Below are 12,443 nucleotides of genomic sequence, written 5' to 3' on the forward strand. Positions count from 1 at the left end.
AGACTTTCAGGATTTCAATTGAGCACCAGTGAGGAATGGTAATACATTTCCTAGTCAGGAAGTTGCCATGGTGATGTTCTTGTGTATTTGCTGCTCTTATCTTTCATGGTAGCAGAATCATAGAGTCAAAGAGTCATAGAGATGTACAACATGGAAATAGACCTTCAATCCAACTCATCCAGATATCCTAAATTAATCGAGCCTCATTTGCCAAAATTTGGCTTATATCCCTCTGAACCCTTCCTATTCATTTACCCATTCATATGCCTTTTAATTGTTGTAATTGTACTTCTTCTGGCAGCTCATTCCAGAGACACATTGCCATCTGCATGAAAAAGCTGCCTCTTAGGTCCCTGTCATATAATTCCCCTCTCACCTTAAACCTAGGCCTTCTAGTTTTAGACTCCCCTGTCTCGGGAAAAAGGCCATGGCTATTCATCCTATCCATTCCTCCCATGATTTTATAAACCTCAATAAGGTACCCCCTCAGCCTCTGATGCTCCAGGGAAAAAAAACAGCCTATTCAACAACATCCTCATCAATCTCTTCTGCAACCTCTCAAGTTTGGCAACATCTTTCTTACAAGGTTGCAGATTTGCAAGTTGCTGTCTAAGGAGCTACGGGAGGTTACTACAATGCACAGTGGCTCAGTGGTTGGCACTGTTGCCTCACAGCATCATGGACCCGGGTTCAACCTGGGTAACTGTCTATGTGGCGTTTGCATATTCTCCCTATGTCTGCGTGGGTCTCATCCCAGTGCTCCGGTTTCTTCTCAGAGTCTAAAGATGTGCAGGTTAGGTGGATTGATCATACTAAATTGTTCTGTAGTGTCCAGGGATGTGTAGGCTAAGTAGGTTGACCATAGGAAATGCAAAGTTACAGGTAGGGGAGTGGGTCTAGGTGGGATGCTCGTCGATGGGTTGGTGTGGTTGACCCAATGGGCCGAATGGCCCACTTCAACAGTGGAGGGATTCTATGAATGCATCCTGTAAATGGGTGATATGCTACTACTCTGTATCAGTGGTGAAGGAAGTGAATGGTGAAAGCGATAGATGGGATTTCTCCTGGACGATGTCAAGTGTTTTGAGTATTGTTGGAGTTGAACTCATATGGCAGGTGGCAAGTGTTCCATTACACAGCTGACTTATGTCTTGTGGACAGGCTTTAGGCAGTCAAGAGGATATTTACTCGCTGCAGAATTCCTATCCTCCATTTTGCTGTTGTAGACAAAGAATTAATATTAAAGGTCCAATTCACTTTGTGATCTTTAGTAGCCTACAGGATTTTATTAGTGAGGGATTCTATGTGGAAATACCATTAAATGTCAAGGACTACTCAGAAGTGAGGAAATAGCAATGCTTATTTTTTATCTCAGCGGTGTCCACAGTAACCACCCTGGCTAGAATTCACTCCATGGAGCAGGATGAAATGTGTTTGTGTTTCTTTTTCCAGAAAGTCTCCAGAGGGAACTCTGAGACCAACAGCCAGAATGAAGAAGACAGTTTAATAATGTCGTCAGTTACATCAGTTTCAGAATTTCCTGTTTGCAGGTTCCAACCACCTCCTCTTTACCATGGACATGCAATCCCATTACACGTCCATCCACCACCAGGATGGTCTCAGGACTGTCCTCTTCGTCCGAGAAAAAAGGCCTGACCTGTCTCCATCTACCACCATCCTCCTCCACCTGGCCGTGCTCCTCTTCATGCTGAACAATTTCTCTCTGGATACGCGCATGGGCCCCAGTTATGACTATCTCTTTGTGGGGTATGTGGAAAATTCCTTGTCTAGTCCTATTCTGGTCCCCACCCATAACTCTTTCTCCAATGTATTGATGTTATCATTGGTGCTACTTCCCTCTCTTGTTCAGAATTGGAAAACTTCATCAGCTTCGCTTTCAGTATCACTCTCACCTTCACCTGGTCCATCCCTGACTCCTTCCTTCCCTTCCTCAACATTCATTTTGGGGATAGACCGGACAGCAATATCCACCATAAACCGACCGACTCCCACAGTTACCTGGACTATACATCCTCACACCCTGCCTCCTGTAAAGACTCTATTCCATTCTGCCAGTTCCTCCATCTCTATGTCACCTGTTCAGACGATGCCAACTTTGACATGGGGACCTCCAAAATGTCCACTTTCTTCCTCAAATGAGGATTCTCAGCACTGTAGTTGACAGGCTACTCACGCGGGTTTGACTCATCTTCCGCACTTCAGCCCTTATCCCCTCTCTTCTGTCCCACAACAGCGATAAGGTGACCCTTGTCCACTAACATCCTACTAGCATCCATATCCAGAGGATCATTAGCTGCCATTTCCACACACCTCTAGTTGGATGCCACCACCAAACACATATTCCCCTCCCGTTTCAGCCTTCCACAAGGACCGTTCCCTCGGGACACCTTGGTCCACTCCTCCTTCATTCCTAACACATGCACACAGCCCTATGGCACCTTCCCCTGCAACCACAGAAGGTGTAATACCTGCCTGAATACTTTCTCCCTCCTCAGTACCCAAGGGCCCAAGCACACCTTCCAGGTGAAGCAGCCAATTACCTGCGCTTCCCACAATCTAGTCTACTGCATTCACTGCTCACGATATAATCCCCTCTACATTGGGGAAACGAAGCATAGACTGCATGACTGCTTCGCAGAACACCAACATCCTGTCCGTAAAAAAGACCCTGAACTTCCAGTTGCTTGCACCTCAGCACACCACTGTTCCCTGGCCAAATCTCTGTCTCAGGCTTGCAGTGCTCCAGTGAAGCTGAGCGCAAACCGGAAGAACAGCACCTCATTTTCCACTTGGGTGCTCTACAGCCTTTTGGACTCACTATCGAGTTCAAAAATTAAAGCTTAAGCAGCTCCCCAATGCTTTCCCCCATCCCCATACACCAGGTCTTGTTTTCACATCGTCTGCTACTATATACAGCCCATCATTAGCCTCTAATACTCCCCATTAGTAGCTATTCATTCTCCTAAACTGATTGCTATCCACTCCTTTGTCTTTCCAATTGTTTTGTTTTACTCTTTCTTGGGATCCATATCCACCTATCATTTACTCCTTAGCCCCTACCCCCATCCTGTTGTTCCTAGCTCCAATGAGTTCTGAAGAAGGGTCACTGGACCTGAAACATTAACTGATTTCTCTCCATAGATGCTGCCAGTCCTGCTGACTTCTTCTAGCAATTTCCGTTTTTGTTTCTGATTTCCACCATCTGAGTTCTTTCGTTTATTTATTTGCTAATGTCTTTATCATTTGACATTTTGAGATCAGCAAATCTTTTCATAGCAGACTGTATGACATGAAGCTCATAGACAGCATGGCCTTCCTTTCATTCATATTCTCTATTATTGAGGTCTTAGCTTGCATTTTACAGGGAAAGTTGATAACTGCTAACTCTGAACAAGCTGAGTGAAGTCAGCCATTCTTTACAGGAGAGTAAAACTACCAGAAGTGAAGACTTAACAGTTGAGTTGTATTTCCCCCTATTAATTTGATTGGGCACACCCTGACAGCAATGTATGAGATAGTTCTCAACTCCCCCTTCCTGCCTTTTCCCCATAACTCTCAATCCCCTTACTGATTTGCCTCTCTCAGCTTTGGATATACTCAACAAACCAGCCTTGACAGCCATCTGCAAAACAAGATTCCACAGATTCACTACCTTTAAGAGAAGAAATTCCTCTTCTCTTTCTTTAATGGATGACCCCCTAACTCTGAGATTATGACCTGTAGTCCCAGAGTCTCCCATGAGAGGAGCAGACACTCAGTATCTACTCTGTCAAGCATCTAAGAACATTATATATTTCAATAAGGTGGCCTCCCATTCTTCTAAACTCCACTGTACTCAATCTCATCTTTTAACAAATCCCTCCATACCTCAATCAACCAAATGAACCTGTCTGGACTGCTTTCAATGACATGATATCTTTTCTTAGACAAAGGGACCAGACCTGTTCACTGTATTCTAAGTGTAGTTGACTCGTGATTTGTATAGATTTTTTTTGCAAGATTTTCCTACTTTTATTTCCATTCCCTTTGAAATAAAGGAGGAGAACGTTAGCACGGCACATGCTGGAGATCAGAGTCAAGAGTGTGTTGCTGGAAAAGCACAGCAGGTCAGGCAGCATCCAAGGAGCAGGAAAATCGACGTTTCGGGCAGAAGGGTTTATGCCCGAAATGCCGATTCTTCTGCTCCTCAGATGCTGCCTAACCTGCTGTGCTTTTTCAGCAACACACCCTTGCCTTTGAAGTAAAGGACAAAATTCAATGTGTTTTCATTACTACCTGCAGAACATGTGCACTAGGTATTTGTGATTCATGCACAAAGACTCCAAAAGCCCTATGTGCTATAGCTTACTCTGGTCTTTTTCCATTTAAAGTATATTCAGACTCTGTATTCTTGGTGCCAAAGTGTATAATCTCACATTTTTCTGCAATATACCACGTCTGCCAAGTTTTTGCCCAATGACGTGACCTACCGTAGTCTTCTGCAGATTCTTTGTGTCATTCTCAGCTCTTTCCTTCCCATCAATTTTTGTATCATCTGCAAACCTAAATATAGTACATTCACTTTCCTCATTCAATTCATTTATATATTGTCAATAATTATGGCCCCAGCACAGATCCTTGTGGCACTCCACTAGTATCCTGAAAATGTCACACTGTTCCCAACTTTCTGTCTTCTATTAGTTCACAAGTCCTCTATCCATGCTGATGTATTATTTTCAAAACTTCAGTGTAAAACAGAAGGATGGACACCTGCTTCCTAACCCTGTGCCAGGAAAAGGTCTTTGACAGAATATCACAAATCTATGTGATGGAGGGCATTCCAAAATGGGATCTAGGAATGAAATCAGTAATTGAATCCAACCTGTCTACACAAATGGTCGGCATGGTGGCACAGTGGTTAGCACTGCTGCCTCACAGGGCCAGAGACCCAGGTTCAATTCCCACCTCAGGCAACTGCCTGTGTGGAGTTTGCACATTCTCCATTTGTCTCCGGGTTTTCTTCGGGCACTCCAGTTTCCTCCTACAGTCCAAAAATGTGCAGGTTAGGTGAATTGGCCGTGCTAAATTGCCCGTAGTGTTAGGTGAAGGGGTAAATGTAGGGGAATGGATCTGGGTGGGTCTGCGGAGGGTCAGTGTGGACTTGTTGGGCCAAAGGGCCTGTTTCCACACTGTAAGTAATCTAAACATTAGGCATGCAGTTTTAATGAATAGAAGGGAATCAGAAAGTTTGTCAATCAAATCTGGAGTCAGACAGAACTACCCTCTATAGTCTGTGCCACTTGTATGTTGTATAGAACCATTTGCTGAGTTCATCATGAGACATCTGGCTTAAGATATCCCAGGCAGTAAAGGCCTGAGAATCTAAGCTTCCCTCAGCACAGATTATGATGCTGTTTATTGCACAGACCCATAAACACCTGTGACCAGCTTGTAAACTGGAAGGAGTGTATCACCAAGTTCAGGCAGATCTTGGACATGTGGGAGCCTCTCTCTTCTCTCATTTGCAGCTAAGAACCTGGTCACCAGGACAGAGATGCTCTCGGTGTTACTGAATGTAATGCAGGTCAGGCCCATTCCAAGACTGTGTGCAGGAGTGACCCAAGCCACCATTTACTTAGCTAAAAGTCAAAGCTGGATTGTGCTGTCATCTGTATCAAAGTGTCTGACTGTTGATATTAAAGTAGCAAATGTCATTTTGTGCTGAGGTTTTATTTGTGCTTATTGTTTCAAAAAATATGCCTGGCCACAATACTGAGGAATACTCTAAGTATTTGGTTGCTACTGTATTATTTGTTCTCCATGGAACGGTTTGTACAGAAAATACCTTTAGCCTCAAGTCCATCAGATAGCAGTTAACACATAACATTCTCAAGATCCGACATGAATAAAGGAATGATTGATCCGCAGACTGTCAAAGTCATTTGGCAGGATGCCTCATTGATGAAAGTTTCAAACAAGCATCAGGACATAACTTCAGATATCGTTCTAAAGATTCGTAACAGATTAGAAACGTTATCTCTGGTTTTGCCTTCACAGCTGCTGCCAAGCCTGTTAGAGTTTCTCCAGCAATTTGTATCAGATGTTCTGCATCTGCATCATTTTGCTTTAATCTAAGACATAACTTGGCTAGTGGGGAGAGAGCACTCGCCATCAGTTTCTTGATGCACACCCGACTCTTTTGTCTCACCGAATCCAACCTTGAGATAGCCTGTGGTGAAGATACCATTCCATTGCATCTCATCTTCTGAAATATGACTTTGCACAGGACATCTGGAGAGGGATACTGTGGTTTGCACAAGGTTCATCCTGAGCAGTTCTATGATACAGGATACTGCTCTCAGGGATGCACACTGAAAAATATCAACTGAGCCTAGAGGACCACAACTTAATGAAAAGCTCTCTGTATCTCCCTGAATCTTGCTGCACTTTCAGTGCAAACAGTTGTCATCAACTGAGTCTTACAGACTTCCAAGTTCATGGACTAAGTATGAAAGGACAGTCTAGAGCTTGGGGTAGCCACCCAAAATATGGCATGGGGAAAGACATTGGCTAAGGCCTTTTCATCATCATTTATCAAGGTGCTGGTGACTTCTCGAACTCCTTGGGCTGTCAGTTTGTCAGTGACTGTATGTAATACATGTCCAAAATATAAATTACAATTAATTTGAGGCCATCTAAGCATATAAAATGCACAAAAGAGAAGAGTTGCAATTTATTGAATTTTCTATAATTTGAAATGACTTGGAATGCTCTTTCAGTTATATTATGAATTAAGTATAGTTTATAAAAATAAAGAATGTTTTGCCAGTGAGTTTTCCATGACTGAATGTTGCAGCCTGGCACATTCCCATGCTCAGGACTACATGTAAAGTGGTGCACTAAAGCTTGGGGAAGCTTCAACAAAGGAGCAGTCAATAAAAGGATTTTATCCAGTCTATGTTCACCTGCCATAGTGTAGCAAAGGATAGAAAACCATGTAAAATCTCTCATGAGGCATCTCTATTATGGAAAGTACTTTGCAAATACTATGGGTAATTGCAATTGTATTTAGGCATCTCAGAATATGACATGCTGATATTACAAGAGCTTAAACTGTATTTCACTTTTGATAATATCCAATCCAAGCTGTTATAAAATATTGGCTGTTTTTTTTTCTGCATAAAGTATATACTTGGGAACAAAATGCTTTACCTGGTTAAGTGGCCTACAAAAATCCATAAAGGAACTGAGGCAGACTACTCAAAGAATATTCCAGCTGGGATTACCTTTCCTCCCCCCCCAGACTCAATGTCCTGACTCGGTCAATGTAGCGAGTTCCTGTTCTGTCCATCCAGTGATCTACACTGCAGTATCTGACTGTACCTGCATCCCAGTGGATAAATGTAAACAAGACCAGAAGCCAAATTTCACTCAAGCCTCAGACAGTCTTCACTTTGATTTTCCTTTGACGTGCATAGGTTGTTTATTGCAACATGCAATGAATTCCAGATCTGTGGCCACACGTGTGTAGCTAAGAGGCAACATTGATCTCACACCAACATAGGTCAAAGTGGGGTGCCTGGCTGTGTGATTTGCTTCATATTTGTGACCAGGTCATTCATAAAAACCAAATATGCCCCATTGATGATTGCGGCATGCTAATTTTATTATATATCTCTGTATTTATAATTTATAGGTAATTTATTTTGTTTGTACAGAAGCAGGTTTTTTTTTCAAGTCCGTATATTTTCCATAAATAGCCAATGAATCAAACCAGGCTGGAGTAGAAAGAATTTTTTAAAAATTGACTGCAGAGATTTTATAATGCTCTATGTACAAGGGTCATGTTCCTTTACAATAATGGTAATGATTGAGGCCATAGTTATATGCAGATTTGATGCCTATATTACTCATACAAAGTAAAGAAAACGAATTCAAAGATCCTACCAGATTTACTTGTTGCAGGTAAAACATACGTAATATTAAAGTGTACTTTAGTACAACATTTAGCACCAAGTGACACAAAATATGAAGCTTGAAAGGGTTCAGAAAGAATTTACAAGGATGTTGCCACGGTTGGAGGATTTGAGCTACAGGGAAAGGCTGAATAGGCTGGGCTGTTTCCCTGGAGTGTCAGAGGCTGAGGAGCGACCTTATAGAGGTTTATGAAATCATGAGGGGCATGGATAGGTTAAATAGACAAGGTCTTTTCCCTGGGGTGTGGGAGTCCAGATCTAGAGGGCATGGGTTTAGGGTGAGAGGGGAAGATATAAAAGAGACCTAAGGGGCAGCTTTTTTACACAGAGGGTGGTGCTTGTATGGAATGAGTTGCCAGAGGAAGTGGTGGAGGCTGGTACAATTACAACATTTAAAAGGCATCCGGATGGGTATATGAATTGGAGGGTTTGGAGGGATATAGACCAAATGTTGGCGTATGGTACTAGATTAGATTAGGATATCTGGTCAGCATGACGAGTTGGACTGAAGGGTCTGTTTCCATGCTGTACATTTCTATGACTCTATGATTTTATAAATCAGCATCTTGAAATTTGGCAATCTCATTCAAAATGGAATAAGCCTTGTTTACTCAATAGCAATTATAATTTATACTGTGGTTTTAATACAATAGAACTTCCAAAGATCATTCACTGCATCATGATGTGAAGTATGATTCCCAGCCACCTCACAAAAATTACAGAATTATTAGGGCTTAGAAGGTCATTTAGCCCATTGTCACAGAGTCATGGAATCATAGAGGTGTACAGAATGGAAACAGACCTTTTGATCCAACTCTTCCATGCCGATCCAATTTACTAAATAAACCTAGTCCCATTTGCCAACATTTGGCCCATATCCCTCCAAATCTTTCCGATTCATATATCCATCCAGATGCCTTTTGAATGTTATTATTGCACCAGTCTCCACCACTTGCTGTGGCAGCTCATTCCATACACACACCACACACTGTATGAAACAATTGCCCATTAGGTCCCTTTTAAATCTTTCCCTTCTCACCCTAAATCTATGCCCTCTGGTTTTGAACTCTCCCATGCTAGGGAAAGCACCTTGACTACTCAATATATACATGATCCTCATGATTTTATAAACTTCTATAAGCCTCAGGGAAAATAGCTGCAGCCTATTCAGCCTCTTCCTACAGCTCAAACCCTCCAAACCTCGCAACATCCTTGTAAATCTTTTCTGAACCCTTTCAAGTTGCACAACATCCTTCTTATAGCAGGGAAACCAGAACTGAGCACAGTATTCCAAAAGTGGCCTAATCAATGTACTGTACAGCCACAACATAACCTCACAACTCCTATCCTCCATGTGATAACAATTTACGCCCTGAATTAGATGAGTGCCAGTGCCTTGGAGGGCTGTGTAACTGGTAGAGACTTCAGAAATAAGATGTGTGTTGAATAGTCAAGTTTTAAGTTAGTAGCATCATAGAAAGTGGATTTCAGTGAAAGGAAGGAGATTGGATCAGTGTTGGGCAATGTAATGGCGCTAGAAGCTGGCAGCTTTGATGGTAACATGAATCTGTAGTCAGAAGCTAATCCTGAGCTCAAAGATAATACTGAAGTTGCAAACAGGCTGCCACATCCTCGGTATTGGGGGACAAATGGTGGCTTGAGAATTGAGTTTGTCACAGGGACCAAAGGTAACTTGACTTGCCCAATATTTAGTTGGACAAAATTTCTGTTCTACTGGATATTGGATTCTGGTAATTTGGCAAAAATGGAAGAGTTGGAAGAAAGGGATGTGAGAGGTAGTGATGAGATTGAACTGGGCATCACCTTGTGAAATTGTGAAAATGTAAAATTATGTGTTTGGATGAAGTTGCCAGACACTACTAGCATGCAGAAAGAAAACTGGAAGGCAGCAAAGATTTTTTTTTGAGGGACATCCCAGTCAGCAGTTAGGTAATGAAGAGAGAAGTATTACAAGTGACTATCTGGTAAAATTGGTAAGCAGGTGAATGTAGTCTCATCCAGCTCGATAACAAAGGAGAGGAGTTGGAGAAGGATGGTGTGTAAATAGCTGAAAATATAGAGAACAACGAGAAAGAATAGTTTACATTTTACACAGTCATACAGGATGTCATTGACTTTGATAAGAGCCGTTTGTATACGATGGTTGGGGCAGAAACCTGATTGGAAGGATTGGAACTGGGGATTTTGGGAAAGCTCGGCAAGGATTTGGGAGGTGATAATAGATTCATGGACTTTGGAGAGGAAACAGTGGGCAGGGTCAAGAGACTTTTCATTGCAGTGCCATTTTCAGATTATAAAGGAAAAACAGTTGAGTAGTTGTTATTAATGTTAATTAACATTTTGACAGACTTCCAATTGTCCTTAGTTATTGTATGATGTTGAATTATGAAATGATACATTTAACAATCTGATTTCAACACAAGTACTGCTGAAATTTGGTTAAACTTTAACTACAAATTAAATAAACCTCTGGTGACCCAGATACCATTAGCCTTTAAAGTTGGGCTGCGAATTCCTATAAATTTTTCAAAATGCTTTAATATTTTTATGTATTCCTTGTTTTACATGAAAAGGAAACAAAGAACGAAAACATGTTTTTGACAAATATGTTTTTTGAGGTTTTTTTTTAACCATGCCTTTTTTCTGCTATCACTAAATCAATAGACTGACATAAATGCAAACCTCATGACAATTCAATGACAGCTGAAGATTCAGCAATTTATTTTAGTTGTTTTTAATGCAATGATAGTTTGTTCATATTCACCCTATAAATTGATGGAGTTATAAATATTAAACATACTTATTGCATGACACAATTGAAATTCTCTGAGTTTTGTAATTCAGTTTTCATTTTGTTGCTGTCTTTCCAATTGGAATTTGGATTTGTGACAAACATTTAGTAATTTTTTTTGATTTTTTAATGGTTTATTTTAAAGCAGAAGAATTATTAGAATTAGCCAAGTTATTATTCTAGTTAAAGCACAGCCCACACAAATATATCAAACTCCTCCACTAAACAAACAAGTTCACCTATCCATCAAAACTCACCGTTATTTGGTGGCAGTACTTTCAGGCTATCAAACTCAAGCATGGTATAAGACGAATCCAGCGTTTCGGTGTAATCAGGCCTACTCATATCCATCATGGGTTCACAAAGCTTCATTATTATGATCTGACAACGAAGTCATAAGTCAGCGGTCACAGCTTCAAATAATTAGGGAAGGAATATGACAAGCAGTGTGCCTGTCAACTCTCCACCAACTGCAGAAAACTCCCAAACAATTCCCTACATGTTCATTGAGGTTCTGGAAGACTAACCCACTGGCACTCCCAATACCGTCTTTCTCATAGTATGAGCATATGACACTGATAAGGCCTTGAATCTATCTAGATACCCAACATCCCTGTTTTCATGCAATCTGCTTATCTGTGTTACTGTGTACACAACATAAAAAGTGTAATACCTTATTGGTTTTTGTGGAGCCACCCATGCAATTTATTCCTGAACAACCAATAACATTATGGCATAATGCTGTTGAACAGAACAATGTATTCTTTTTTAAGTGCAGACCATGATTTCAAATGTTATCTGCCAAGACTGCTTAATCTCTTGATATATTAAAATAGTAAAAAAGCAGCATTTTCTGCATAGTTACTGTTAAGTCTTGAAGAAGCCATTTGAGTGATCTGAGTGTAGAGCAAATCAGACAATTGAGTGTGGTGTTCTGTCTAGTTGTTGTCCAGCCATACGGAAAACTGTTGGTCCTTTCTGTCAGAAAACCCTGACCGTTCAAGAAGACTCTATTCCACCAATCATCACAGGCCACACATCCTACAGCTTTGTACACAATATCCTGGCAGCAGTCACCATTGATTCATATTGTGTCGGATTTCTGTTCCGCCCTTGGTTCAAATTAAGCCTCAGGCCACAGGCTGACTACAGGGCATCAAAGATTACTCCCTTTGGACATGACTCATGATATCTGTCAGGGGATCAGAGATAGCTACAGGACTGGCCGACAATGAGTCCCAAATCAACCAGTGTTTTTCTTACTGAACAACTTATTCCAATGACCTTCTATAGGGTTCAGCAGAGTCCCTTACATTTTGCCATACATACGAATAATGTAGACTTAAAGGTGGGGTGCAGAATTAAGAAGTTTAGAGATGATATGGTTCACAGTGATGGAGAAAGCTTTAGATTTGCAGGAAGCTATCAAAGGAATGATCAAATATGTAGAAAAGTAGCAAATAGAATGCAGATGAGAAGTGTGAGGTAATGTAGGTGGGGAGAGCAAACAGCCTAACAAATAGTGGGATTTCTGTGATGTATAGAGCAACAGAGGGACCTTTACAGTTCACAGATCTCTGAAAATGATAAAGCAGGCAGCTAAGGTGGTTAATCATTTGTGCCATAGAATATAGGAGCAGGGAGGTTTTGTTAAA

The 12,443-nt window shown here is 41.2% G+C and overlaps 1 protein-coding gene across 1 annotated transcript in view; it reads right to left on the reverse strand.

The window, feature by feature from the left end:
- LOC140496319 (hepatocyte nuclear factor 4-beta-like) overlaps positions 1–11,363 on the reverse strand; it is a 76,894-nt gene extending 65,531 nt beyond the window's left edge. The window contains exon 1 of the mRNA XM_072595928.1: positions 11,046–11,363. Coding sequence (XP_072452029.1) covers positions 11,046–11,160 — 115 coding nt within the window. The 5' untranslated portion in view covers positions 11,161–11,363. The remainder of the gene's footprint in view (positions 1–11,045) is intronic.
- Between the last annotated feature and the right edge of the window lie 1,080 nt (positions 11,364–12,443).

This window comes from Chiloscyllium punctatum, chromosome 26, assembly GCF_047496795.1.
Source record: "Chiloscyllium punctatum isolate Juve2018m chromosome 26, sChiPun1.3, whole genome shotgun sequence".
In the NCBI taxonomy this organism is placed as follows: domain Eukaryota; kingdom Metazoa; phylum Chordata; class Chondrichthyes; order Orectolobiformes; family Hemiscylliidae; genus Chiloscyllium; species Chiloscyllium punctatum.